The sequence below is a fragment of the Entelurus aequoreus genome, linkage group LG03, assembly GCF_033978785.1.
Source record: "Entelurus aequoreus isolate RoL-2023_Sb linkage group LG03, RoL_Eaeq_v1.1, whole genome shotgun sequence".
NCBI classification, from domain to species: Eukaryota; Metazoa; Chordata; class Actinopteri; order Syngnathiformes; family Syngnathidae; genus Entelurus; species Entelurus aequoreus.
The window spans coordinates 16757915-16785802 of record NC_084733.1 but is presented as its reverse complement, the minus strand read 5'-3'; the positions used below and the strand labels follow the sequence as shown (position 1 = coordinate 16785802).

Below are 27888 nucleotides of genomic sequence, written 5' to 3'. Positions count from 1 at the left end.
TAGTGGTACCTCAGGATACGAGTTTATTGGTTATTTGACAAAGCTCGCATTTTGAAAAGGGTTGTATTACGAAACAGCGCCGCCCATTGAAGTGAATTAAAATCCATTTAACCAGTGTTTTCCCCCCCCTTCTTGCATTGAACAAGAGAGCGCACAGTCGACCAAGTCAATTTCCCTGTGTGTTAAACATACTTGACCAATAAAGCCAATTCTAAAGTAAAATATTGTATGATGAACAATAGATTGCGCTAGAACAATTACAGTAATTAAGAAGTCGTGTACTAATAATGTACAGCTTTGGACTTCTACAGTATCTCCTTCGAGCTCCTTCTCTGTCAAACACACCATCACCAGCTTTTTTGTATTATTATGGATAAATGTCCGCCGTTTAGATATTTTACTGTCCTTGGCTGGCGTTATCGACTCATTCTACTTCAGTTTGGTGCAGACTAGCAGTGCTATGCTCCAGCTGCTTAACCAAGTCATGTTATGTTTTTGATGATTTATTTTTATAATTCAATGAGGTGGCGACTTGTCCAGGGTGTACCCCGCCTTCCGCCCGATTGTAGCTGAGATAGGCTCCAGCGACCCCAAAAGGGACAAGCGGTAGAAAATGGATGGATGGAATTCAATGAATATCGTCCACTTCTTTTAAGCGCTGTCCTTCACACTCATTTGTTTTCGTTCCTATAGTTGGAAAAACAAAGTTATGTTGCTCACTAGCTATAAGATAATGCTAGTGAGTAAGACGGGATGTTTTGGTCGAATCCTACAGGATTGACTGTGACATTCACTGCGCCAACTGACATTCGGTAGGTTGGATACCTGAATTTTTGCTGGCAACCTAAAGCTTAATGTTTAGCCAAGACAGCTTGTATCCCAAAAAAAACTTGAACTATGGTGCACTTGTTTCCTGAGGCACCACTGTATAGCTTTCCCTTTAGTAAGTATAGTACAGTAAATGTAATACTGCTTTTAAATAATTTCATGTACATTATATCTTTTTTTTTTGTCTTACAGGCTGAACTGTCTGCTCAAAAAGAGTCACTAGATGCTGAACACTGCAAAGCTCTGAGCGAATTAAAGGAACAGGTACCTATCCAATCATTATTCTTACACTGTTGCTTCAAAAGGAATTGATTTAATCGTGTCACATGCTGTTTCAAATCAGTAATGTTATATGCATAACGCGATTATTTAATTGGATTTTATCATTCAAAGCCTTCCTGTGGCATCTACATGGTAGTCCACTTTGATAAATAGATGCCGCACCCAGAGTACATTCCTTCTTTTCTAAATAACAAGTGGTGTCGCTAGGTGGTTGTAATGATCTTTACTATGGTCTGGGATGGTGACCATTCACGTTTGAACCGATACGGTATCTATTCCCAGGTACCGGGAATTGGTACCGGGTTTCAACAGTACTAATTTGATAGTTTCTGTGCGTTAATAAATATATATATACAATTGTTTTTAAAAAAATAAAAAATACGACCAAATTTTTTCGATTGCAACATTTAAAAAAAAAAAAAAAAAAGGGCTAATTATGATAACTACTGCCCAATTATCTTGTTTCATTATCACATTTCTGAGTATCATTTGCAGGTATTACATTAAGTTGCAATTACAGTCGCAAGTCCAAGATGTTAGATTGCAGTAGTGTATAGGTCATTTCAGTCCTTGCTGCCTCATGTTGCGCCTTACAAAGTGTTAACTCTGTAAGTATTGTAGTTATTACGTACCAGCTGTTTGAATGTAACGTGCATCTTAGTGGCAGTTTTCATAATCAAATTTGAAGGTGTTGAAATTAAAAAGTTAGTCATTAATGCTAAGCAGTAGCATATCAATAGAAAAGCCAATGTATATTAGCATCAAGCTGGCACATTTGTGGAAATGTGGAGCCTTACTTTCGAGTGTTTTTTGAGTGAATTTCTTTGTTGGCATTGAAAATTGCAAAATTACTTAAGAGGTAGTTTGGCTGAATCCGCTCTCAGTGCTGCTGGAGTGATCGCCCAAGTGCAAAGAGTTGGCAACCGGGCGTAACGTCAAGCGCAACCCTGGTACTGCAAAATGGCACAGTTGGATTTTACGTGAATCGGTGCTCTTTAGGACTGGCGGGATTCAACAGTCACTACCAAAAAGTACCAGATTTGGTACCCATCTCTAACTATGGCGAATGCCACACTGTGTGTTGCAGTAGAAGTCGCCAAACTCTGCTTATCTTACCTTCTTCATCCACCTCATCTTCTCAGGTTTTACAGCTGGAGCAACAAAACAGCGCTGCTCTCCAGGAACTGACGCACGCGTACGTCGCTGAGAAAGAACAACTCTCCCAGCAGCACCAACTCCAACTACAGGTGAAAATGCACGCTGCTCCCGTGTATGTCAGTTGATCTCTGTGCCTCTAACAGCCCATCAGAGAAAGGATTACATAGTCACCCAGGTCTCATAATGGTGTGTTTGTGCGGAGCTTGTTCTGAGGATTTATTTGTGTTCCGAGCCTTTGGGCGGCCTATTTGTCGCGGCATTACTAAACCAGCAGACACTGTTGTCTGTCGTAGGAGCTGAAGGGAATCTCTGCCCGAGAATTGGAGGCCTGTCGCAGGGAGCTTGAAGAGGGGTCGTCGAGGCAACGGCAGCACTTCCTGGAGGAGGCGGAGCTCCTCAAAGTCCAATCAGGGGAGAGACTGCAGGACAAGATTAATCATATGAAGGTAAAAGACACATTTTTTTAATTCTTACCTTCTGCTTCTTACCCTTAAAACATAAATTGATGTATTTGCCAGTTCGTTTTGTGTTTTTCGTATATTCATCCAGCAGTGTGACTTTGAAACATTATGTAATCTCTGTGGATTATTGAGAACTGGTGTGTGCCTTGCCCCTCTTAATCTCCAGATGCACCAGTTCATTCGAAGGGTTATTTTATTTTTTCTATTGGACGCTTTCCCAGTGGAGCTTTATTCAAACCCAGTTTTCACATAATCCCACCATCATATATGATGTGGCGTTCTTGTCCGTCTGTGTTCTGACCACTGCCGACTAGTGCGTGTGTTTGAGTCCCAGCCGTCTGAACAGTGGCTAAAGGGGATGGATCTAAGCTTTTTATCCTCTGATGCAGAAGCTTTTTAGGCTGAAGGTTCTTCTTTTTTTTTTTTTTCCCCTTCCCCTACACATTTAGAATTTTACTCGCAGCCCGTGAGACATGGCGGGAGAGAACTCTGATGAACAAATATACATGTAACAGTTATTTTTCTTCAAGGCTGATTTTGAGCAGCAGAAAGAGGCGGAGCTTGAGGACCTGAGGCGGGCATTCGCGTCTGAACAGGAAGAGAAGGAGCGCAACTACACGAGCAAAATGAGCCAACTAACTGCCCAACTGCAGCAACTAGATGCTGTAGTAGCCCAGGTACTGTTATACTATACTATACACACATGCATACAACCTGTGTACCGGCTTACTGTATTTACACTATCCAACTTTTCTCTAACTGGGCAGTGAATACGTTTTCATGTGTAAAATTAACATTATAATTACATTAAACATTTGCATTTGCTCAAATTCCCTTGTTCGACTATGAGTATTGCATTTTTCTTTTGAGGTGACAGAAGATACTACTAAAAAGCATGTCCTTTCACATTTTTATTTTTATTTTTTTCAAGAATAATCTTTTGTGTAGTAAATTAACAATAAATGCTATGCGACACACTGCCTGGCAAAAATAAGGTGAGACAATTAATTCCATAAAGTTCTATACGCTTTTTAAATGGCACATTTTTGTTTGTACAGAGTTGCGTTCATTTCACGGCAGGTTTTTTGTTTTGATTAGTTTCTTCGTATTGTTTCCCTCCTCCCCTCCTGTCTTTCCATTTTTTTAATCTTATTTTATTTCTATGCAAACTCCAAATCTTGTAAATGGTCTGATACGAGAACTTCACAACACAACTGTAGAAAGTACATTTATTTCCGGCAGTAACCAGCAACTGTTGCTCAGTACCCTGCTCAGTTTTTCTTTAATGGTAGCCAAAACTTTTTTTTTTTTTTTTTAAAGTAAGAACTGTATTTAAATCGGATTAAGGCAGCTAAATAAAGATAAAATTGTCTTCTGGGGAGCTGAAGAACTACCTTGGGGTCACCGCTCCTTTGTTCTCGCTACTCCAGATTCTCAAAAAGTCATCCAATTATATCCAATATTTTTACTGTTTGCTAATAAAAAATTGGCCGTTGGGGGTGGAGAGGGAGGGTTGCTGTCTTTGCATCTCTGAGAAGTGGCAGGGGCTGGAGCCAACCTCTGACCTCGGACCAGTCGCAGCAGATTAGATGTGGTCAGGGAGGAGGCTACTGAATCTGAGCGTTATGGCCAGGATGAGAAGAATGCAGATTTAACTGTTAACCCTCAAATGAGAAGGTACTCACAGCCTCAGTTAAGGGTGAATAACCTATTGCCAGCTGAAACATTATCAGTAAATATCCAAAAGGTCTTTACCTATTTTCTTAGTTAAAGCCAGGTGGTGGCCTTTTTTGGGGGGGAGGGGGAGCAGTGTAGCTTATTTTTTTTATATTCATATTTAGCCCACAAACTAGTTGAGCCTCAATGAATAGCGCCTTTGCTGGTTGAAAACCTAATTCCAACCCATTTTGCCTCATATTTGACTTGAATTATCTTGAAAGCCAAAAAGGTTCTCAAGTTTTTGAAGAATGTAAAAACATTTGGGATTTTTTTATTTTACTTTTTTCTAACTTTCTTTTTTTATTTTTTGCTCAAATTTTTCAATTTTTTTTTTTTTTTTTTACCATTTTATTCAGATGACACTGGTTCAAAATCGTAAAATAAGTATTTGAAAACTGTGACATCCTTTTGATAAAAAGGCCATCAAATGGTTTAAAATGAGGGATGTGCGGATTGGTCAGCAGCTGATCAGAATTTGCAGATTTTCGTGAAAAAGTTTATTATAAACCATTGCTCATAAATTCCTTTCAATGCCGAGCACCTCTGGCCGATATTTTATTTTTGATCAATCGACAGAGGCGTCTAGAAGATAATTACATACACCATACACAGTTTGGTGCAGCTCCTTTTAAGTTAATAATATTCACTTCCATTGCGACAAATAAAGTACATTTCTTAATATCCTAAGTATCATAATCAAGTATCATTTTGACTGGAGGATGAGGCTAAACATTTTACACACAGCAAGAGCAAGTTTAGATTTTTCTTTCAAAATCTTTGAATCCTGTACACAGGAGAACTTTTTCTGCAAAAAAAGATTGATAGCATTTTTGGCTTTTGTTTAGTTATTGTGTACTATTGACTTTGTTTTACCATAACAATTGTATGTCATAAAATATAATTAGGAACTAGTTAGATGTTAAACTGCCAATAGCACTTACCATAAATAAAAAGGAAATACTATTTATACATGGGATTTGGATTGGCCAATCTCACTCATTGAAGATCGGAATCGGCAGCATAAATCCCTGATCGGAACATCCCTAGTTAAAAAGAAAAAAAACAGGTTAGTTTTGGGTGTTCTTTTTGCAGCTGACCTTGATCGAGAGATTTGAGCAAAGAAAAGAAAGAAAATCCAAAAATGTTTTTTTTTCCCCTTTAGAAGATAGACTTAAATGTCCTGTTTTGCTTTGGAGTATTGTCGATTAACTGTCAGTGTATCGTACCCCTGCGAAAAAATGACACATGGAAATTTTACATGAAAAAAACCCTGTCAGGAAAAATAATGTATAATGGAGTAAGAACAAAAAGCAAGTTAATAATTGTTTGCCTAATCAATTGTTATTCCCCAATATAGAAACATTGCTTTTTTGGTTCAGACATTTAATTTTAGATTCAGTTAGTGACTGTAGAAATGTAAGTGTTTTTACATCACACTAGTTTAAACTGTCACTATTAGTTATGGGTGTTTCTAATAGTTCAGTTGTTTCATTTAGATAATTCCGCACCCCCCCACAAAAAGAACTTGTAATCCTCATGGAGCCATTAAGTGTTCTGGGCTGCAAACATCAATTTAGCGTTTTTATTTTGCCACCGTCATGGCGCCTGTCCAGCTTGGCTTGTTTGATTGGAAGATATTAACATGTACTCTCACCCAACCCCTCCCTTGTGGGGTTGACTAAAGAGCGGCTTAAGAGAGGTTGGGAGGGTTCTGTTACCTGGGCGACCCCATTGTTCGGCGGATGCAGGTGGCTGCACGAGACATTTTTAATGGGGAGCGGGAGGGAGAGCCAAAAAGGAGGGAAGCTATGGTGATAGCCGAGGCAGAGAGGGAGACGCGCAGGGAGGTGAAGGTAAGTTAAAAGCTTGTCATGATGTCCTGCAATTGTCAGAAGTCTCTAGTGTTTCTCTCTTTGGTTCTTAGAATGGATTTTTAGAGGAATTATTCACATCGAGCTTTTGTCTTGCGTTTTTTCCCAGTTGCGAGCGGAGGTCGGCTGTCTGCAGGGAGAGCTAGAAGGCAAGCGTGCAGAGATGGAGACTTTGGACACCCTCCTCCAAAGACGGGAGCGCGAGGGCCAGGAGGGAGGCAACCTTCTTAAAATGCTCACTGATGACCTGCACGCTGCGAAGGAAGAGCGGTAAGCGTTGCTTTCAATGCTGGTGTGCGTGCGTAAGCGCTCATAGTCTCTTTTTTTCAGACGTAAACTGCACCAGGCCAACGACAAGCTGAAGAAGGTGTTAATCGAGATGCTTCGCAGCATTATTGCTACCGAAGAACTGATTGGGCAGAAGATCAGTGCCAACATGTCTACTCAATCTTCCCATCAGAGGAGCTCAACAGGGACTAAAGGGGCTCAAGAAGCAGGTTTATGTCATGTCAAGTCTTTAATTATACATTTTTAATATATATATACACTACCGTTCAAAAGTTTGGGGTCACATTGAAATGTCCTTATTTTTGAAGGAAAAGCACTGTACTTTTCAATGAAGATAACTTTAAACTAGTCTTAACTTTAAAGAAATACACTCTATACATTGCTTATGTGGTAAATGACTATTTTAGCTGCAAATGTCTGGTTTTTGGTGCAATATCTACATAGGTGTATAGAGGCCCATTTCCAGCAACTATCACTCCAGTGTTCTAATGGTACAATGTGTTTGCTCATTGGCTCAGAGAATAATTGATGATTAGAAAACCCTTGTGCAATCATGTTCACACATCTGAAAACAGTTTAGCTCGTTACAGAAGCTACAAAACTGACCTTCCTTTGAGCAGATTGAGTTTCTGGAGCATCACATTTGTGGGGTCAATTAAACGCTCAAAATGGCCAGAAAAAGAGAACTTTCATCTGAAACTCGACAGTCTATTCTTGTTCTTAGAAATGAAGGATATTCCACAAAATTGTTTGGGTGACCCCAAACTTTTGAACGGTAGTGTGTGTGTGTGTGTATATATAATATATATATATATATATATATATATATATATATATATATATATATATATATATATATATATATATATATATATATATATATATATATATATATATATAGTATATTAGGGCTGTGAATCTTTGGGTGTCCCACGATTCGATTTAAAATCGCTTTTTTTTTAATTCAACACGATTCTCGATTCAAAAACGATTTTTTTCCCGATTTCAAAACTATTCTTTATTCATTCAATACAAAGGATTTCAGCAGGATCTACCCCAGTCTGCTGACATGCAAGCAGAGTAGTAGATTTTTGTAAAAAGCTTTTATAATTGTAAAGGACAATGTTTTATCAACTGATTGCAATAATGTAAATTTGTTTTAACTATTAAATGAACCAAAAATATGACTTATTTTATCTTTGTGAAAATATTGGACACAGTGTGTTGTCAAGCTTATGAGATGCGATGCAAGTGTAAGCCGCTGTGACACTATTCTTTTTTTTTTTTAATAAATGTCTAATTATAATGTCAATGAGGGATTTTTAATCACTGCTATGTTGAAATTGTAACTAATATTGATAGTGTTGTTGATAATATTCATTTTTGTTTCACTACTTTTGGCTTGTTCTGTGTCGTGTTTGTGTCTCAATTGCTCTGTTTATTGCAGTTCTGAGTGTTGCTGGGTCAGGTTTGGTTTTGGAGTTGGATTGCATTGTTATGGTATTGCTGTGTATTGTTTTGTTGGATTGATTAATTAAAAAAAACATTTAAAAAAAAAAATTTTGATTTTTTAAAAATGAGAATCGATTCTGAATCGCACAACGTGAGAATCGCGATTCGAATCGATTTTTTCCCCACACCCCATATATATATATATATATATATATATATATATATATATATATATATATATATATATACACTATACATGCATACACATGCATGCTAGCAGATCAGTTACTTTTATCTTATTGTGTGCTTTGGGATTTCTGCCACAGATGTGACTTCTGAGGACATGGAGCTGACCGACCTTCTCTGTGAGAGTCTCCTGGTTTCAGACACACAGATCAACCCCGGAGGAGAGGAGGCGGCCCTGAACGCCTGCAGCCGACTGCGCCAGACAGTGGATACACTCCTGGAGCTGCTCAATCAAGCAAACACGCAGGTACTGTTAAAGGGGAACTGCACTGTTTTTTAATTTTGCCTCTTATTTACAGTCTTTATGTGAGACTGGAACACATGTTTTTCTTTTTTTTTAATGCATCCTAACTCGTAAATAAACGCCAGAAAATGTCAGCTAACAATAGCCAATGGGAGTTGCTCTATTCCGCCTATAAAGCGCTCTAAAAAAAAAACTCAAAAACCTCCAACATTTTGTATACACTGTTAGTATATATGTAATGTAATAACAGGGCTATTCATAATAATGTGTCATATTTACGCATGTTTGTCATTTTTAAGCAGTACAGCGGCGTATTAATTTCACAGACTCATCACAATGAACTCAAACTCAACTCAACAATGTTCACTTTTCCCTTCAACAATAACTACTACTCATGGCAGACTTCACGAGAGCCAACAACGAATACTTTGGGACAAATGATCCAGAAACTTATATTTTTGAGCCTGGATATATGGAGGATGAGCTGCAGGTTTAAGTAGCTGTGTGCTAAACAGATTCAGCTTTGGTGAAACAATCATGTAGCAGTACTGCTAAGTGCAAAACAAGAAATACAAACTACTAACATAATAAAACAATCACTTACTGTACAATGTCTGCCGACTGATGGGATGTTCTTACCTTCCCATTTAGATGAAGAATTAATCATCATCGTACCGCAAGTTTAAAAAAAAAAAATGCCCGCAAAATATTTTTTCTTGTCTTCCTCGCCATCTCTGAGTTGTATGTCAAAGTTTCAACTTTCCACTAGGGTTGTCCAGTTACCAATATTTTTGATACCGGTACCAAAATGTATTTTGATACTTTACAAAATAAAGGGCACCACAAAAAAATATATTTTTGGCTTCATTTTAAATACAAAAAATATTTCAATACAATAAACATAAGGTTCCTTGTAAACTCAATAATTTTAGAATATTAAAAAATTTAATAAAAGGCATGAAACACATGGGCACTATTTTACATATTACACATAGTCTGCCATAATCTAGGATACGGTTAATGTCAAGTTATGTTTTGTTTGTTTGTTTTATCCCCTAACTTGAAAAGGGTTTTGATTTTTCGACCAGGGGTTACACTGGGACTTCACTCTTTGGTTGAATCCAATGATGAGACAAATCTCTGCTTATCCTTTTATTTTGGACTTGATTGTCTCTTTTTTTCATTGAATAGTTTGTAAACTGAAAAACCTTTGGAAAAGGTGGACAAATACAAAAGCAATTAGGGACCAATATAAACAAATTACAATAAACCGTATTTTAAAATGAAAGTGTTTCCAAAAGTACATATACATGACCTTTAACAGCTTAGATTTGACATTTAAACTAGTGATGGGTCCGGCAACACCGATGCATCGGCGCATGCGTCGAGCTCATAGAGCGATACCCTGTGTCGGTGCGCGTATCGCTTTTAGAAAGTCACGTGACCGAACACGAGCTGTTTTGGTCACGTGACCGCTCATGAGCTGTTCTGGTCACGTGACCGCTCATGAACTGTATCGCACTGACGCCTGCGCGCCAAACTGTGTTTATTAGGAAGCGGTGCAATGCGTGTTGTTGACGAACACCATTAGGGCCGCTTGTTGTCACTGTCACTCAAAGTTGCATTTCAAAATTACACAGAATAAGTGTGTTTATTTTGTTTAGAATTCAGATGGGTTTGATTTGGTGCGCGGCATATATTGGCTGTGCGGCGCACGGTGTGCGCGGAGGACGCTTGAGCACTGCGCAATTGCGCAGGCGCGCACCTTAGAGGGAACGTTGCTCACAGGGCACAGAGGAGGCGTCAGTGCGATACAGTTCGCGTATCGGTCACGTGACCAAAGCAGCTCATGATCGGTCACGTGACTTTCTAAAAGCGGTACGCGCACTGACACAGGGTTTCGCTCTATGAGCTCGACGCATGCGCCTATGCATCTGTGTTGCATGACCCATCACTACTGTTACTAGAGAAGGTACAGGAATGACGGCGTGGCAAAGTTGGTAGAGTGGCCGTGCCAGCAATCGGGGGGTTGCTGGTTACTGGGGTACAATCCCCACCTTCTACCATCCTAGTCATGATACATGTTCACATTATTTGACTGTATCTAAAAAAGATAAAATATATTTTTATTTAAATGAAGATATGAAATAATCCTAAATGAAATACAATGACTTGGTTTATATTATTGTATATACTAGGTCATAAAATCAGTGTCAGTTGAGTCGGTCCATAGGTTGCCTGTAGGGATTTTTAATGTCCAGCAGATGTCAGTATTTAGTGACACAGTATCAATACAGTTTTGCAATGTGTCGAAACGCTTCATGAGGCCTCATCAACCCATCACTAATTTAAACATTTAACAACCACTTGGCAATTAAAATAAATTCAACATATCAAATCAAACATCAAAATAATATAAGTCATCTCACCGTCAGCCACCCTGGTCTCTGTAAATAGTTGTCACTACTGTATTTGGCAAATTGTCCTCCAGCAGTGTTTGTTGGTCTGAAGTCTGAGCTGGAGCTGCAGACTTAAAAAGAGTGGATTTGATTGCTTCAGGTGAGAGCCTTCCTGATTACTGATGGTCTTAAGCTGTTGGGAAATGTTGCCTGTAATTCCAGTTCTGTCCTCTGGGGGGAAATGGGAGCCAAACTGACATTTGGACATGAGGCCCTTCTGTTTGGGTGAAGGCTTTGGCCTTATGTAGAGTTTGCCAAAACAGTTAAAATAGAATAGAAAGCTTTGACATTTTATTAAATGCTTCATGATTTTTGTTGCCACTTTTGGCCTGTGCTTTACGACAAATAAAATCATTAGTAAATACTACAATCAATAGTATTGCTAAAAGTACACAGATATGACATGTAGCAGGTAAAACAGACATTGTGAAAGATAAAACACACATTGTAGCAATTTGTTACAAAATTCAGTCATTTCACTTGCATTAGTTTGCGCTACGTGGGCGATTTGGACTCCGCTAATATTTGGCTGTGGCACCAAGCCAAGCAGCTGTGTGCACGTCTACGTAACTGTATGTGCACAACAGGGGAGCTAGTTGACTACATTACCTTTAAACTTATTGTGCAGGGCTGGATTAATGTTGGTTTAAATTGATTTCGAACATGTATGCAATTACAAGTGGAATATATAATTTATACATTTACATTTCTCTTTATAACATGTTCGAAAAGGTTATTTAAATGTTTACCTAAGTTTGAAGTGCAGGTGGTTGTGCCACCTTTGGCGAGGCATGTTTTAAAGCACTGCTTGCAGCGTGACACTTTTAACTTGATCGATAGTTTTGAAGCCCAAATACCTTCATATTGCGCTTTGTGCACCCTTTTTGTTAGCAAGGGGATTTGCCAGTTTTTCTCTTCTCGCTTTATCTGCTTGTGCGCTTTGTGAGTGTGTGTGCGGTGACACACTAAATATACTCCTTCACTCAGCAACGCCTCCGCGCAGCACGGCAGCGTGCGGATGAAAACAATTCCGGTATTTTTCAAAGGCAGTTTAGGACCGTTTTCAATTCATTGGTACATACCGTACAACCCTACTTTATACTACTAGGTGAAAGGCCTGATTTATAGTCTGATACTAACTTTTACCAGCTCAGAAGCGATGCAGCAGCTCACCGGCTCAGTATGTCAATATTGCAGCCTAAGCTAGTTAGCTCTCTGTGATCACAGTGCCGCTAAAAAAAAAGTTCCTTAACATTAGCGCTTGTAATAACAATGCTTGGTTAATATTCAGATCACAAGATGTAAGTGCAGTATTGATGGCCGTTTTTGGATGTTTTTTTTTTTTTTTAAAGAGCTTTATGGACACAATTGATAACTCCCTTAGCTGCATTGTTAGCCACCCTGTACTTTATATATTAGAATTAGGGATCTCCGATAATATCGGACTGCCGATAAATGCTTTAAAATGTAATATCGTAAATGATCGGTATCGGTTTCAAAAAGTCAAATTTATGAATTTTTAAAACGCCGCTGTGTACACGGACGTAGGGAGAGGTACAGATCGCCAATAAACCTTAAAGGCACTGCCTTTGCGTGCCGGCCCAGTCACATAATATCTACGGCTTTTCACACACACAAGTGAATGCAAGGCATACTTATTCAACAGCCATACAGGTCACACTGAGGGTAGCAGTATAAACAACTTTAACACAGTTACAAATATGTGCCACACTGTGAACCCACACCAAACAAGAATGACAAACACATTTCGGGAGAACATCCGCACCGTAACACAACATAAACACAACAGAACAAATACCCAGAACCCCTTGCAGCACTAACTCTTCTGGGATGCTACAATATACACCCCCCGCAACCCCCTCCCCCACCCCATCCCCGCCCACCTCAACCTCCTCATGCTCTCTCACGGACAGCATGTCCCAAATTCCAAGCTGCTGTTTTGAGGCATGTTAAAAAAAAATAATGCACTTTGTGACTTCAATAATAAATATGGCAGTGCCATGTTGGCATTTTTTTCCATAACTTGAGTTGATTTATTTTGGAAAACCTTGTTACATTTTTTAATGCATGCAGCAGGGCATCACAACAAAATTAGGCATAATAATGTGTTAATTCCACGACTGTATATATTGGTATTGGTTAATATCGGAATCGGTAATTAAGAGTTGGACAATATCGGATATCGGCAAAAAAGCCATTATCGGACATCTCTAATTAGAATGCATTAAAAAAGTAACATAGGTGTTCTTGTCTTACACAACGATTGTGAATGACAGACAAAATTACAAAAAAGTGCAGTTCTTCTTTAAGCATATTTTTCCTAAATTACTTGAGTCAAAAGATATTAACCAAAGTTGTTATTCCCCACCCCCACTACAGCTGGAGCAGACTTATAACATCCACTTATGTCTGGAGGAAAAACTATCTCAAGGCCAAGTGGACTCAGCCCAACTTGTTGAAGAGCACAAGGTCCTGTTGGTACAAATTGACCACGAGGTTAAGTTAAAGAGTCAGCTGGAGCTGGAACTCCACAAGGCGGAAGGTGAGTGCTGTGTGCTGACAAATAGAAATGGATGAAAAATAATCTCTATTCTGTATAAAAAGGTCTCAAAGTATTTTTGTTGCATGATATACATTTGGCCGTCTAGAGCTTGCATTACTGTTGTTATATTGTGATGTATCATGTTGATGACACATTCTAGCTGTGTCCTGCAAATTTGACACCGACAAGTGAATGACCACGTCCTTAGCTAGCGGCCAAGGTTCCTCCATAGTGCACAGCTATCAGCAACCCTTGCCTTCGATTTAAATCTGAGCCAGTAGTAGGAAATTATTTGAATATTTAATTTACCGTGTTTTCCGCACTATAAGGCGCACCGGATTATAAGGCGCACCTTCAATGAATGGCCTATTTTAAAACTTTGTTCATATATAAGGCGCACCGCATTATAAGACGCACAGCATTATAAGACGCACAGAATAGACGCTACAGTAGAGGCTGGGGTTACGTTATGCATCCCGTAGTTGCGAGACCTGTTGCGGCTCAATATTGGTCCATATATAAGGCGCACTGTCAGCTTTTGAGAAAATTTGAGGTTTTTAGGTGCGCCTTATAGCGCGGAAAATACGGTATATTGTTACACCACCATCCTGTGTTTACGTTCGCTCAAAACGAATGTAAAGTGTCTAAACAGAAGAATTCAAGCTTGTTACATTTTAACAGAAGTGTAGCCAGAAACCTGTTAGAGCTATTACCAGGTTGATTAATGATAGTTTATGGACATAATACAGCCAAAAATCTCTCTCTCTATATATATATCTCTTAATACATCTATCTATTTCGCTATCTCTCGATCGATCTCTCTATAAAAGTGCTTCAGTAGCCCCTATTGGAAATACACCATTTTGGTGTGTTTGTAGCTTTAATACCATGAGTTGTTTATCCGTGAGTGTCTCACAAAGAAGCACTATTGTGCACCTCACTTTTTTGTTTACATTTACACTGTAACTGTGCACCTGTCCAAAGTATAAGACATTTTCAATGGGGAGCGGGAGGGAGAGCCAAAAAGGAGGGAAGCATATACAACAACGTAACATTAAAGAGTGGACACAGATGTTAGCAACATTAGCACTAAGAGCCACAGTGCTACCATTATACTCACGTTTTACCAGCCACATCATAGGTTAGCCTATTCGCTGAATAAAAATAAAAATGATCAAAGATAGTGCTCTCACGTCTATACCTGACTAAAGGATGGATGGCAGATAGACAAGCTTTATTTTTAAGAGCGCAGCAAAGCTTAAGATTACAAAGCTTTCTTGAAAATGGTGGGTGTATACATGGGTTAGGTGCAGTTGAGAGGCCCTGTCAGGGAGGAGCTTTTCCTGCATGATGTCATTAAAAGCCACAACTTCAAAAGCGATCTTATAAATGTAGCAAAGCTGTACAGTGTTCCGTCTATTACCGTGGGAGTTATGTTCAAGACCCACTCATGGTAGGTGAATTTCTGCAAAGCAGGGAGGCTTATGTTATGAATTTTAAGATTATATGCATTTAAAGTCTTTATAAGCCCTCCACACAGCTTTCTCACACACATATAAACACGTTCTATGTTCTTAAAACACCAACGTAATTTTAACTAAAAACTCAAATCTCAACGTACCTACTTAAAATTAATTTAGTAAGACATTGAGTAAGTGAACCGCGATGTGGGGAGGGAACACTGTATTAGGGCTGGCCTATAAAGCGATAACAATATGTATTGCCAAATAACTTTTCTTTGATAGTAATGAGACAATTTTCATAGTATTATTTTGTGCATGTTCTATCAGACTGTTAGAAATACAACAGCACACAGCGCACTGCGGCACAAAGATAATAATATAAGACGGTGAACATAAGGTTGTGCTTTGTAGGGAGACATATTACATGTTCATAATATGTGTAGTCAACTTTGTACTTTTTTTTTATTTTATTTTTTTAATGAAATAAATAAATGAAAAAAAATAAATAAATAAACTTAGACATGTCAGGTGGGTTTATGATTTGTATAAGTATGAATGTTGTCTTTTTTTTTGGGTAGAGTAGACGATGTTTCTTCCCTTTTTAGTGTAGGTAACCATATTTCTACCACAGAAGCTGTAGACATATTTGCGTCACTTCTGGATGTGTTTTGCTCAACATATATATCAATATAGTGATATATTACATGTTCAATGTGTACAAACTGTACAACATATTTAAAAATCAGAGCACACTAACATGGAGGAGAATAATTGTTCTTGAGTAAATAACTTCATGTTCTGTTGTTAAATAAGGTTTATACATGTGATAATGTTGCAAATTGTTGTTTGTGTCTCTGAAACTGTTTGTGTACGTGTGCATACCCTGCATACTAGTGGTGTGCCGTCAGGGCCAGCAAGGCCTTCTGTGCTGGCCTAACATAACCAGAAATCATGATCATGATTAAAGATAGAATTATTTTTTAATTGACTTTCCCTAAATATCTAAAATTATTCATATTCTTTTCATGTCATATTATGCACGTTCCAGTGCTGTTGTTTTTCAGTTTTAGTTAGTATCCAATCAGAATTCAGCTAGCTTATGTTGCCATGCAGTACGAAATCTGCCAGACGCCTTCAGAATCAACAATGTCCGTGCACTGTAAGTGAATGGGGACATACAGTTGATAGACAGTTGCGATAGCCAATCAGATCACGAGTTGTTGTCAGTAAGGCTTTTTAGATGGCCTCACGTTGAACGTGACATTTACACGTCTTGTGATTGGATACTCAACGGGACCGTTAGCGGATTAATTTGAGAAAACATAGAGTTGAGCGACAGTTGCGATAGCCAAACAGATCACAAGTTGTTGACAGTAGCTGTTCTGTTACAACTAAAAGTTGTAAACTCTTGTTGTTAAAGTGTGTCATGCTTGTCATTTTTAATTAACATTTGTACATGTGTATTTGTCGCCATCATGTGGTCAGGGCAGTTGATATATCTTTGATAAGTGTGTACTTTGAATCAAACTTTATTGACCGGAAGTTCCATAAGCCAGGCAGATAAATTGACGGTATATGTTTTAATTGCTGATGCATTATAATTTATTTTTAAATGTGCCAGAAAATAACCCGTTTTGTATACTGTTGTCATTCAATGCCCAGTAGGGTGTAAATGTGTTCCTGTATAGTGTTTCTCCAGCAATGATTTTGTGGTGACATCATTTATGGTATTTTGAGAGGTAATCATTGAAGTCAAAGATCAATGAAGGCCTAGGTGGGAAACGCACGGCCCGCCACTGCTGCATACATGTCCTTGCTTGTATGAGGGATCAGTGATTGATTCCCCTGTCTTATATGTAACTTACCGGTACACAATAGCTTTAATAACAGAAATTGCCATTTCAGTATACATAGTGTGTAAATGCTGAAAAGTCGAACTGAAATGCGAACAGTATCCAGAAAGTGTCAGGTAACAAAAAATGTAACTCAACAGTTAGCAAGCGCCGAGCACTAAAATATGACTGAGGTGTATACCTTAAAAAATAGGTAAAAAAGCTAACATGCAAATGTTAGCATTTTAATAGTACGCATGCAGCAAGTATCAAAATATGACAGAGGTGTATAGCCTACATGTAAAAATAGCTAAAAAGCTAGCATGCCGTTGTTAGTATGTTAACGGTACCATGCTTACGTTTTAACGTTAGCATGCGTCTATCCATCCATTTTCTACCGCTTGTCCCTAGTACCAAAATACACTACTGTTCAAAAGTTTGGGGTCACATTAAAATGTCCTTATTTTTCAATGAAGATAACTTTAAACTAGTCTTAACTTTAAAGAAGTACATTCTATACATTGCTAATGTGGTAAATTACTATTCTAGCTGCAAATGTCTGGTTTTTGGTGCAATATCTACATAGGTGTATAGAGGCCCATTTCCAGCAACTATCACTCCAGTGTTCTAATGGTACAATGTGTTTGCTCATTGGCTCAGAAGGCTAATTGATGATTAGAAAACCCTTGTGCAATCATGTTCACACATCTGAAAACAGTTTAGCTCGTTACAGAAGCTACGAAACTGACCTTCCTTCGAGCAGATTGAGTTTCTGGAGCATCACATTTGTGGGGTCAATTAAACGCTCAAAATGGCCAGAAAAAGAGAACTTTCATCTGAAACGCGACAGTCTATTCTTGTTCTTAGAAATGAAGGCTATTCCACAAAATTGTTTGGGTGACCCCCAAACTTTTGAACGGTAGTGTATTTGCCAAGTATGTACCTGTAAAATTTGCTAAAAAGCTAGCATGCTAACAGTTAACACATGTCAAGTACCAAAATATGACCCTGAGGAGTATATGTACAAAATTAGCTTTAAATTAAAAAAATTTAAAAAAAAGGAGAGAATGCCAGTGTTAGCAAGCTAATGTTACTATGCTCGCTAATGACTAACGGTAATAAGGAGCATTTTGACTATGGAATTATTTGAATCGATTAAGAAATGTGGAGTTCTGTAAAATTGACCATTTCGAATGGGGGAAAAATGTCCCGGGAAATGCGGAATCGTTGGAAATGTAAAGATTTTGGGGAGGGAAAAATGGTAGCATGCCTGTCATGAATGAGCCGAACATTTTTGAAAGTGGAATGGTTTGAATCGGAGAAAAACTGTAGGGTATCAAGGCAAACGAAAAGTAGGGTGGAATAATTAAAATACTTTGGCGCACTCACATAATATGCATATACAGTACATGTAAAAAATAATGGGCAAAAATGTGTTTTATAATAATTAGTGTGTGTAAATATTGTAAAGTAAGCTACTGTACATAGAGCCTGGTATCTCTATATTCTTCAGTACATCTGTCATGTTCAGACCCTGACAAAACAATACATATTTCAATCAAAAATAACTTTCAGATGTCTTCACATCTCTCTTAGTAGCAATTGTCAGGTTCAAACACTGATGACATCTATTAAACAGACGAGAAGCAAGGAATCATGCAGAGACAGAGTTAAATTTTGCTCAATTGAGGAAAGACGTTTTTTGGGCTGTACTCTAGTTACAGATCCAAACTACGCTCTAAAGTCTAGCCCACGTTCTTCCTCTTTTTATCTGGGAGGTCCCTGGTTACATCACTGAAGCTGTCGCTGAGGGAAGGGGGTAATCTCGACAGCTCCAGTTAAACACAATATATGATAATACAAAAATGCAAATGTGCTAACAGTCGTGATATCGCCCTGTCTCGGCTTTGTCTGCGTCACTGGACACAGAGACTGATACGAGACGACTTCCAATCTTTGGATTTGCAAGTCGTCTCTTTGCACAGATAGAGAAGTACTACTTCAACACAATTGATAATAACTTTAGCAACGGCCCTTAAGCATAAGAGTTGTGTGATAATTTATACATAATTATTCTAACAGCAATAGCAATGTAACGTTTAAAAAAAATATAAAAATCTTAATTTGAAACCGTGAAACTGATGTGACTGATGTGATTTTTTTTTAATGATTTTTCTCCCCATTTGCCCAGCTCTACACTGTATATAGATTTTTTTCACATTACTGTTACATTATTTTCAAAGTTCTTCTGTTAACGTAGAAATTAACTTGTTCCATGCAGGGCTCCTGGAGGGCTATGTGGCCGAAAAAACGTCTTTAGAGGAGGCCCTGCTGCAGAAGGAGGCGCAAGAGGAAAGATTAGTGAAGGAGCTAGAAGACCTCAGGTGGAAGGTGCACCAAACAGAGGGCCTCCGCACTGAGCTGAACAGCATCAGAGCGAAGCACCAGGAGCTCAGCGAGGAGCACGCCGCACTCTTACGCCTGAAGGAGCATCTCTCTGCCGGCCTTGGGGAGAGGGAGAAAGGTGAGTGGGGGTAGTGTGGGCTTGTGCGACGCCAGTCACATGACCTACCGGCCGTGCATTTATGTAACTGCCGTGCTCAGATGTGTCTTCTTTCCGTAGGCCATTGGCTCAATTTAGATCCTGACGCTGGTTTGTGGGTCAGAGTATGTGTAAGGAGGAGGTGGGGAGACTGTGTGCTGTGGTGTTTGGTTGCTTTCATAACAATCAGTGCCAGTACTCTATCTTGTTGCAGAACCTCTTGGCGTGTGGTGCTTTATTCATTCCTTTCCTTAAAATGCTTTAGATTGAAAACTCTCTTTTGCTTTTTGAAGAGGACAGTATGTGTAACTGTATGTGATTAACCCAACATATCCAGCGTGCCGTGTTAAGAGTAAGACATCTGCTCTCTTTTCCCACAGCTCTGCTGGCAGAGACTGAGCGTTTGACCCAGGACAGGCTGGACTTGCAGCGGCAGGCCGAGAAGGACCGCGGCTCTCTGTCGCAGCGCCTCAGGATCCTGGAGAGGGAGCTGGAGGAGCAGGAAACAAAGGGCTTGGAGATAGAGCAGCACCACAAGACCCACACCGAAGACCTCAGCCAGCAAGTTCAAGCGCTAGAGAAACAGCTCAAACACAATCGGCAGTTTATAGAGGTGATTTTTACACTTTTCTCCATTTCCTTCAGTGAGTGGAGGTCCAGTTCAGTGATATGTTATGTTTGAATGTTCTGTTGTCAATAGAGGGCAAAATAACATGCTTTTCTCGTGATTTCTTTTTTTTATGCGTTGTTTCATGGCAAACAGGAACAAGCCGTTGAGCGTGAGCATGAGAGAGATGAGTTCCAACAGGAGATCAGGCGGCTCGAGAGTCAGCCCAGGCAGATGGCGGGGGGAGACCTCAAAGTGCACAAGGTGAGAGTTCCTTGGTATTTAGCTTGTTTTTCCTTCTTTTTCTTTTATTAGGTTTGGTTTCCTTACATTTAAACACTTCCTAGGGATCTACATCAGTGTTTCTTAACCATAGGGCCATTGTTGGGCAACGAGCGCCGCCAAACAATGTTTTTAGCACCCAGTTGTAATACACTTTTCCACCACTTCTGGCAGTAATGACAGTCTCAAACAAAGTCTGGAGCTAAAGTCATGGAGACGTTTCTTAAGCGCAAGAATTATGACTAAAGTGGTAAAGCTGAATTTTGATTTGCACTTTAATTTTATTGACAGTTTAAGAAACCTATATATTAATTTAGTTGGAATTGATTTATTTTAGTTGTAAGTAAATTTCTGTTTTCATGAGTCCCTTCATTTAGACTTAGACAAACTTAAATGATCCACAAGGGAAATTGTTCCACACAGTAGCTCAGCTACAAATGATGGAAAAGATGGAAAGTACAATGCATTTATAAAATAGACTAAAAGCAATATAAAATATAACATATATACGTAATATTTACATAATATATGTACAGTATAGGATATATACTGATATATTATATTATATGTTTAGATCATATATACAATATATAACAATTACCATGTACAATATTACAGTATATGTAACAGGTGCAGCATAAAATAGAGAGTAAATCCAGCAAAAAATAGACATTATAAACAAAGAGAAGTAGCTAACATAGAAGGTGTCAGGTAATAGACATCATCTATTGCTGAATGGCGAGTGATTATACAGCTGGATGGAGTGCGGAATGATGGAGTTTGCAGTTTATTTGATTACCGGTAGTGTTTGTTTTTGTAACCAGCCTTTCCTAAGCCTTGATAATCTTTGTGATTAACACATTGTTTCATATTATTTCACAATGTTTATCCTGTTAAACTTTTAGATATGATTATTTAATACCATTAAAATCAAGAGTCAAATTTTTAATTCAGTGTTAATATTTGAGTTGGCCCTGGGCCCCTCTGTAAAGGAAAAGTCGGGACACAAGGTCAAAAAGGCTAAGAACCCATAGTCTACATAACATGTAATGGTGGTGCTTTTATCAAAGTTTTGCATAGATATTGTTTTACACGCTATCTTTAAGCCGCTTTCTGACTCTTGAGAATCTTATTTACGTGCCAAAGCCTTCCTCCCAGCCTACTTTGACTCTGTTTCCACCCCGTCAGCCATGTTGTTGTTTTTAGTGCTTTCATATCAAGTCTACTGACAGATATAAGTTAGAACTATATTCTATTTTGTATTAGAAATGGCAACAGTCAGTCTGCCTCACAACAAGAGGATAGTGGGGGGAAAGGAACTTATCAACTACAACTGAATAAAAATAGCGGACTCGCGCAAATACGTCACAATCGTCTCAAATTCGTAGTGTTTGCTTTAAAAAAAAAAGAAAAAAAAAAGCAAGTGTTTTATCTCCGACACATCTCCATGTTTTGGACTAAAATTTTCGAGATTATGGGGATCCCAAATACCCAACTTAAGTCCAAACATGTAAGGTAAGTTATTTTTGCATAATATTATATTTAATTGACTTATTTTAATTACTATTATTTTACAATTTTTCAGTGTTATTTATTTTTTTAAATCAAACTTAATTTAAGTTCTGATGACTTTTTTTCACTCATTGAGTCTCTGTACAGTACAGATTACTTTACTATAGCAAAGAAATTACAGCAGAAGTGCACATGTTTACATTTAAGTGTGTTTTTATGTGAATTGTGTGCAATTTGTCAGTAAAAAGCTGTTAACCGAATGTCTATTGGTGCTTGTAGAGGTTGAAGTGATGAACTGAGCTTGACTTTTGCCATGTGTTTATCCCTGTGCTGAATGGATTGCTGTAGTTTGAGGACTTGGTTCTGCAGGTATGGATTTTGTGGAATACGTCTGAATCTCGTGCATGTGTTGCATCATTTTCATGCCATCTTCCATAGCTTGGGACTAGTAATGCTTAAATCTTCATGCCCTTTTCATCAATCATGTGCCTGCATCCATTGGCTCGTCTTTCTCTCCTAATTACTCTTTCACCTCCATGTCCCTACCCCCTGGAATGCCTTCACATTATCATTCTCCTTTAGAGGCTGCTCATTTGGAATGGCTTTTTTTTTTTTTTTAGTTAAAATTCATAGTCTGCAAATCCTGACAACGTGTACCTCTCTGGAAACCTCCCAACGCTGGGTTCTGCATGTGATTGTAGGTGGAGAATCTACAAGCGATCATCAAAGATAAGATCGAGGACCACGCCTCTTCAGTGGAAGCCAATCAGCAAGCGCAGCGGGACGTTGCCGAGCGCAATGAGGAGATTGACAAGCTATCTGGGCGAATCAGAGCGCTCGAGCAAGAGCTGCTCAATAGCGCCGAATGCAACAGATCCGTCGGTCAGCTCGAACAAGAGCTTCACCGTGCAAAGTTGAGAGAAGAGGAGCTCACGCAAGTAAACGCTGCTTTGGGATTTTTACTCCATAGTTTGTCCACAATCCTAATTTTGCATCTGCCGTCTTGTCAGGACAAACAAGCACTGGAGCAGCAGCAGCTGACCAACAAGCTTCAGATATCAGCTTTGCAGTCCAAACTAGATGAGACGCGACACTGTTATCATGAAAACACGCGTGAACCCACCCAAGAGCTTAGGGATGCTCTGGATGCTGCACAGGAAAACCTACAGAGCAAAGAACAAGAGGTTGGTTGGATTTTGGCCATTATTTTTTTAGGGATGTCCTGGTCAGCATTTTTGGCCCCCGATCCGATTTCGAGTCCTGATCCGATACTTTGAGGATGTTGTAGATTATGGAACTGAAAATCTAAAGTAAACATAGTAACACGTTTTTATAAAGTTTATTTCATGACATCTACAAATTACTAATATTGTAAGTCAGATGAGATGCTAAATGTGTGGTATTGAATATGACATACAATTTGTTTGAGCAAAATAAAGTCATGGACAATAACTAAACGAAAAATACAAAATTGATGGAAAAATACTATTGGCTCCCATTTAAAACATTTGTTATTTTGCCCTCAAAGCCTTCCTGTAACCAGAGACTTATTTTAAAAATTGTCCCTATTCAATTCCATGATTGAGACATCTTCATCCATTTTATGTATGGGTGGTAGCAATGATGGGTTTAGGCCAGAGAATATTTAACGAGCCCGGAAATAACGCCAGACCAGCTCACGAGTTCAGTTTAAAAAAAAAACTTGGATTGCAGTAGATTCTTAATATTAGAGCGCCATCTTACAGCCCATTTTTGACTAGCTTTCTGTGCAGTAGGTCCTTAAAAACAGAAGAGCACTCCTGTTGCACTTTTTCCTCCCAAAATTTAGTAATGCTGACAAAAAATACAGACCAATGCTGAGAATGCTGGTTCTCAGAAAGGAATCCTTAGCTTTTTGAAAAAGTGGCCCCTCCAAAAAAATGTGTTGACTAGCCCTGGTTCAGGCTTATATGCGTGTTGTTATTTTAGGTTGAAATTCTACTGGGCCAACTGGACAATGTGCAGAGAGACTTGAGCATAAAAGAGGTGGAGCTGAAACACCTCACACTACAGCTGGAGCAGCTCACTTGTGAAAATGCTGCGCAAGTTCATGAGCTTCAGGAGCAAATTGAAAACCTCAAGGTAAGCAATGCATGTTTAAACTCATATTGTATCTCACAAGAGTCAGGAAACCCCTCACGTTGTTTTATTAATCATCTCTACAATATATAAATTAGACATTCAGATTGTCACAATACAAGTTGGAATTTGTGTTTCCCCTCGCTGAACCACAGCTCCCCAGGGCTGGCAGCACTTATGCCATGACGCTATGTACCACCATGTAGCGCTCCATAAAAGACACCATTTATTTTGCCAGTTATTTAGACATTACAGTCGTCGTTCGTTTTTGACTGTTAAATAAGTGAATTTCTGCAAAGTAGGAATTCTTATTTATGTATCCAACTTCTTTTTTTCTTTTTTTTAAAGAGCATAAAAACCTGTTAATGAGCTTCTAAATATATTTTTTTAACATTATTAGAGCCCTCTAGACATGAAACAACACCCGCATAGTCAACATTACACTTGGTTTATTTGTACATATACCACAATTATATGGTACCTTGGCCTTAATACCGTGATATCGTACAGGGAGATTTTGATGCCGTTACATCCCTACTTTAGAGTAATAAAGTCTCTCTCACACAGTTCTTAAACGCAACCATTAACCTGTGAAAATACTGCAACGTATTTGATCTGCTGTGTAATACAGTACAGTACAGTGCCGTATTTTCCAGACTATAAGCTGCACCTAGTATATTTCAGGAGAAAAAAAACAAGTTTTCATATATTAGCTGCACCGAAATATAAGCTGCATATATGTACTGGTACATTGTTAAATGAGATATTTACATTAAAAGATTTTCTAAATGTTTATTTACATACCATAAATATTTCCAAACTCTGTGTTACAGAAAAGTAATTGAATGGATAAAATAAAAATCAAAGGTTCTTTATCAGGATTCTGTTTCCTTGTACTTTGTAAACACAGTTTGAACATTTTTTAAAGTGAATCATTTTAGTACGATACATTGTTTGATTTCTTTGCTTAATCCATTCTATAATTTAGCCGTTAGCTAAATCTATAGATTAACCACACCTTGGTATAAGGCGCAGGGTTTAAAGCTTGGGAAACAAGTAGTGGCTTAAAGAACGGAAATAAGTTAATATAGCCATTTCTATGCTTAAATGCATTATTTAGGCAAAAAATAAATCAATAAATCAAATGTGCTTAGGCCTAAATATACATATATTTGACTAAAAAGACGTAGTCAAACGCAAAACAGCAAGGAATAATGACATGATTTTTTTAATAAATAATTTGAAAAACCATGATAGTAAAGTTACTGGTTGTGTTGATTCACTTTCAGTGGATCGTAAATCTGTTTTGACTAACTTTAAAGTATACACAAGTTTACTCAGACTTTGTATAATCTTATTTCTTATGATTATATATATATATATATATATATATATATATATATATATATATATATATATATATATATATATATATATATATATATATATATATATATATATATATATATATGTACTGTATATGTTTTTAACTATTTCTAGGAGAATGTGTCCACCCTTGCTATACTGGCGGATGAAAAAAGAAAGGTGGCAGACCTCATGGAGGAAAGCCTTCCATCCGCTCTACTGAAGGACAAAAACGAGGAGATTGACCACCTGAACAATGAGATCCAGAGGCTGGAACTGGAGCTGGAAAATACCAGGGACAACAAGGTCATACACACATACATAAAATAAGCCTTTTAGTTTTCAGTGAGAAAATGACTTGGTGTGGATGACCAGACGAAAAGCTCTGCTTTGCTTGGGGAAAAGTATTTTGGTACGCTCTGTTTTACGTGTAGAATTCCTAGACCCCCGCATATAAGACGACTTGTGTTCTAGGGAAAAATATAGACCCAAAAATGGAAATGCATTTGTGATTAGTACAGATCAGATCCAAGGCTGCTCTGTTCTGCCTGTTTGAAACGTACAGTAGTTATAACTAGATGAGGCAATTCCTGAAGGAATTGCGTGTGAATGCTACAATGCTGAAGTTGAACTGAAATCCTGGAATGTTTTTAGAATTGTTGAAGTAGAGCACACAATTTCCAAACAGGCGGAATACTTTGAAGTTGGAACAGTTGGAATCAGATGAAAAATGTGGGAATTGTGGAACTTTGAAGAATGTCCCATTGATTTCAATGGGAATTTCCAAAAAAAATTGAACATTTTGGGTAAAGCGGGATTTTTTTTTTTGGAAAATGGTAAACAACTTGAATGGTCTGAATGAGTTGAAATGGTTGGTGTTGGAATTGTTCAAATATTTCAAAAAATGTTGAAGTAGTAACCTGTTGAATTGAGAAATGGTATTACGGAATTCTTGGGATTTCGGGAAAACCGGGAATTTTTCTAGGTCAAAAAACAACTTCGTTTTTTGTCCTAAACAAGAGGAATGTTTTGACGGTGAAACGGTTGAAATGCGTTGAAAAATGTGTGAGGAGTAGTCGCCAAAAAAAAGGGTGGAAATAGGGCTTTGGAAAAACAAGAATTCTTGAAAATCCTGGAATTTTTTTGAACTTGGAAAAAGGTAGTTTAAATTTCCAGGATGGTGGAATGATTTGAATCGGTTGAAAAATGTGGAAATGGTGGAAGTTTGAAAAATGGCCAATTCATTTTGAATAAGAAAATTGTCCTGGAAAACCTGGAATTCTGGGAAATATGGGAAGTTTTGGAATTTGTCAAGAGAGAGCCCGTGATTCCCGAATAGGCTGAACAGTTTGAAGTTGGAACGGTTTGAATCGGGTGAAAAATGTGGAAGGTAGAGCGCGCCACAATCTGGAGAAGAAGAAGTTGAAGAAGTTTGATAAATGGATGAATTTTGGTGTGGAAAACCATAGTGTGAATGCTTTGGAGCATTCACACAATGATGTTTGTGCCAATCATTTACTTTTTTTTTTACACAAATTGCCTATTTGTTTTTTTGTCCTTCTGTCAAAAGGATTTGGAGGCTGACCTTCACGATTTGAGCTCACAAGTGGAGCATCTTCAATCTGAAATCACCAGATTGCGCCAGGACAGACATGAAGAGGAGGAGCGCCTTCACGAGGTCATCAGCAAGCTACAGGCAGAGCTTTCTACACTCAGCGCCAACGTGCATGAAGTCAGCGACTCTCAGGACGGCGACAGCATCAACCACTCCCCAGCTCCTAGCCCGGAACCTCACCACTTCAACCTCCAGGAGCTAGAGAGGCAATGCGAGCCGCACAGCCTAAAACAGGAGCTCGGTCTGACTTCCTCTCGGACCCTTCGATCTCGCATCAAATCCCTCCAGAGTCAGCTGGAGACGGTGGTGGCGGAGAAAGAGAGCTTGGAGCGTTTGCTGCACACCCAGGAGGATGAGTATAGAGGACACGGGGAAGAGTTTGGGCGAAGGCTCACAGCTGAAAGGGAGAAGGTTGATGAGCTCCAAGGGCTCATCGCGCTCAAGGAGGCTGAGCTGGTGGAAGTCAAGGCCCAGCTTGAAGAGTCCAAGGAGGAGCAAAAAATATTTGAAGATGAGAGGAACGATTTTAGACTACAAGCCCAGCAGGTGCAAGAAGAGAAAATGCACCTTACTGCTCTGGTTGCTGAACTTCAAGAGAAGGAACAAAATGCGGTTAAAGAGACTGAAGTTTTTAAAGCAAAAGAGCAGGAGATAAAGAATGAAATGGAAGCTCTTCGAGAACGCGGCCTCGCTCTGGAAGAGCAAGTCAAGAGCCTTCAAGCTGACATCAAGGGCAGCGAGGAGGCTTTTGCCAAGGAGGCGGAAACACTTGTGACTGTAAGGCTGGAACTGTGGGCCGAAATTGAGGTGCTCAAGAGGAAAAAGGGGCAGCTCAAGGAGGAAAATGAAAGGCTCAGACAGGACGTTGCATCCCTCAAGGGCCAAATTGAAGACCTGAGGATGCAGCTTCCAGAGAGAGTAAAAAGCCAAGAAAATGCTCAAAAGAATGTGCTGGTAAGTTTTTGTTTCCCTTAAAATCAA

General features: G+C 38.7%; 1 protein-coding gene and 1 long non-coding RNA gene across 5 annotated transcripts in view; one reads left to right on the top strand and one right to left on the bottom strand.

Moving 5' to 3' along the window:
- The window catches only part of pcnt (pericentrin), an 84655-nt gene that overhangs the window by 35345 nt on the left and 21422 nt on the right, over positions 1 to 27888 (top strand). For 3 of the 4 annotated variants that reach the window (XM_062041378.1, XM_062041376.1, XM_062041375.1), the window contains 17 exons: positions 1021 to 1092; positions 2253 to 2357; positions 2562 to 2714; positions 3260 to 3406; positions 6429 to 6589; positions 6650 to 6816; positions 8386 to 8552; positions 13409 to 13571; positions 19148 to 19390; positions 19789 to 20021; positions 20172 to 20279; positions 22158 to 22178; positions 22511 to 22747; positions 22820 to 22993; positions 23778 to 23930; positions 25428 to 25598; positions 26863 to 27861. In XM_062041378.1, the coding sequence (XP_061897362.1) occupies positions 1021 to 1092; positions 2253 to 2357; positions 2562 to 2714; positions 3260 to 3406; positions 6429 to 6589; positions 6650 to 6816; positions 8386 to 8552; positions 13409 to 13571; positions 19148 to 19390; positions 19789 to 20021; positions 20172 to 20279; positions 22158 to 22178; positions 22511 to 22747; positions 22820 to 22993; positions 23778 to 23930; positions 25428 to 25598; positions 26863 to 27861 (3474 nt within the window). The remainder of the gene's footprint in view (positions 1 to 1020; positions 1093 to 2252; positions 2358 to 2561; positions 2715 to 3259; positions 3407 to 6428; positions 6590 to 6649; positions 6817 to 8385; positions 8553 to 13408; positions 13572 to 19147; positions 19391 to 19788; positions 20022 to 20171; positions 20280 to 22157; positions 22179 to 22510; positions 22748 to 22819; positions 22994 to 23777; positions 23931 to 25427; positions 25599 to 26862; positions 27862 to 27888) is intronic. The other variant, XM_062041377.1, reaches the window with a different exon arrangement.
- LOC133646230 (uncharacterized) lies at positions 533 to 11098 on the bottom strand. Its single transcript, XR_009825247.1, has 3 exons — positions 10979 to 11098; positions 5390 to 5491; positions 533 to 2687 (listed from the first exon to the last, which is right to left on the bottom strand). It is a non-coding gene; the product is annotated as an uncharacterized LOC133646230 (long non-coding RNA).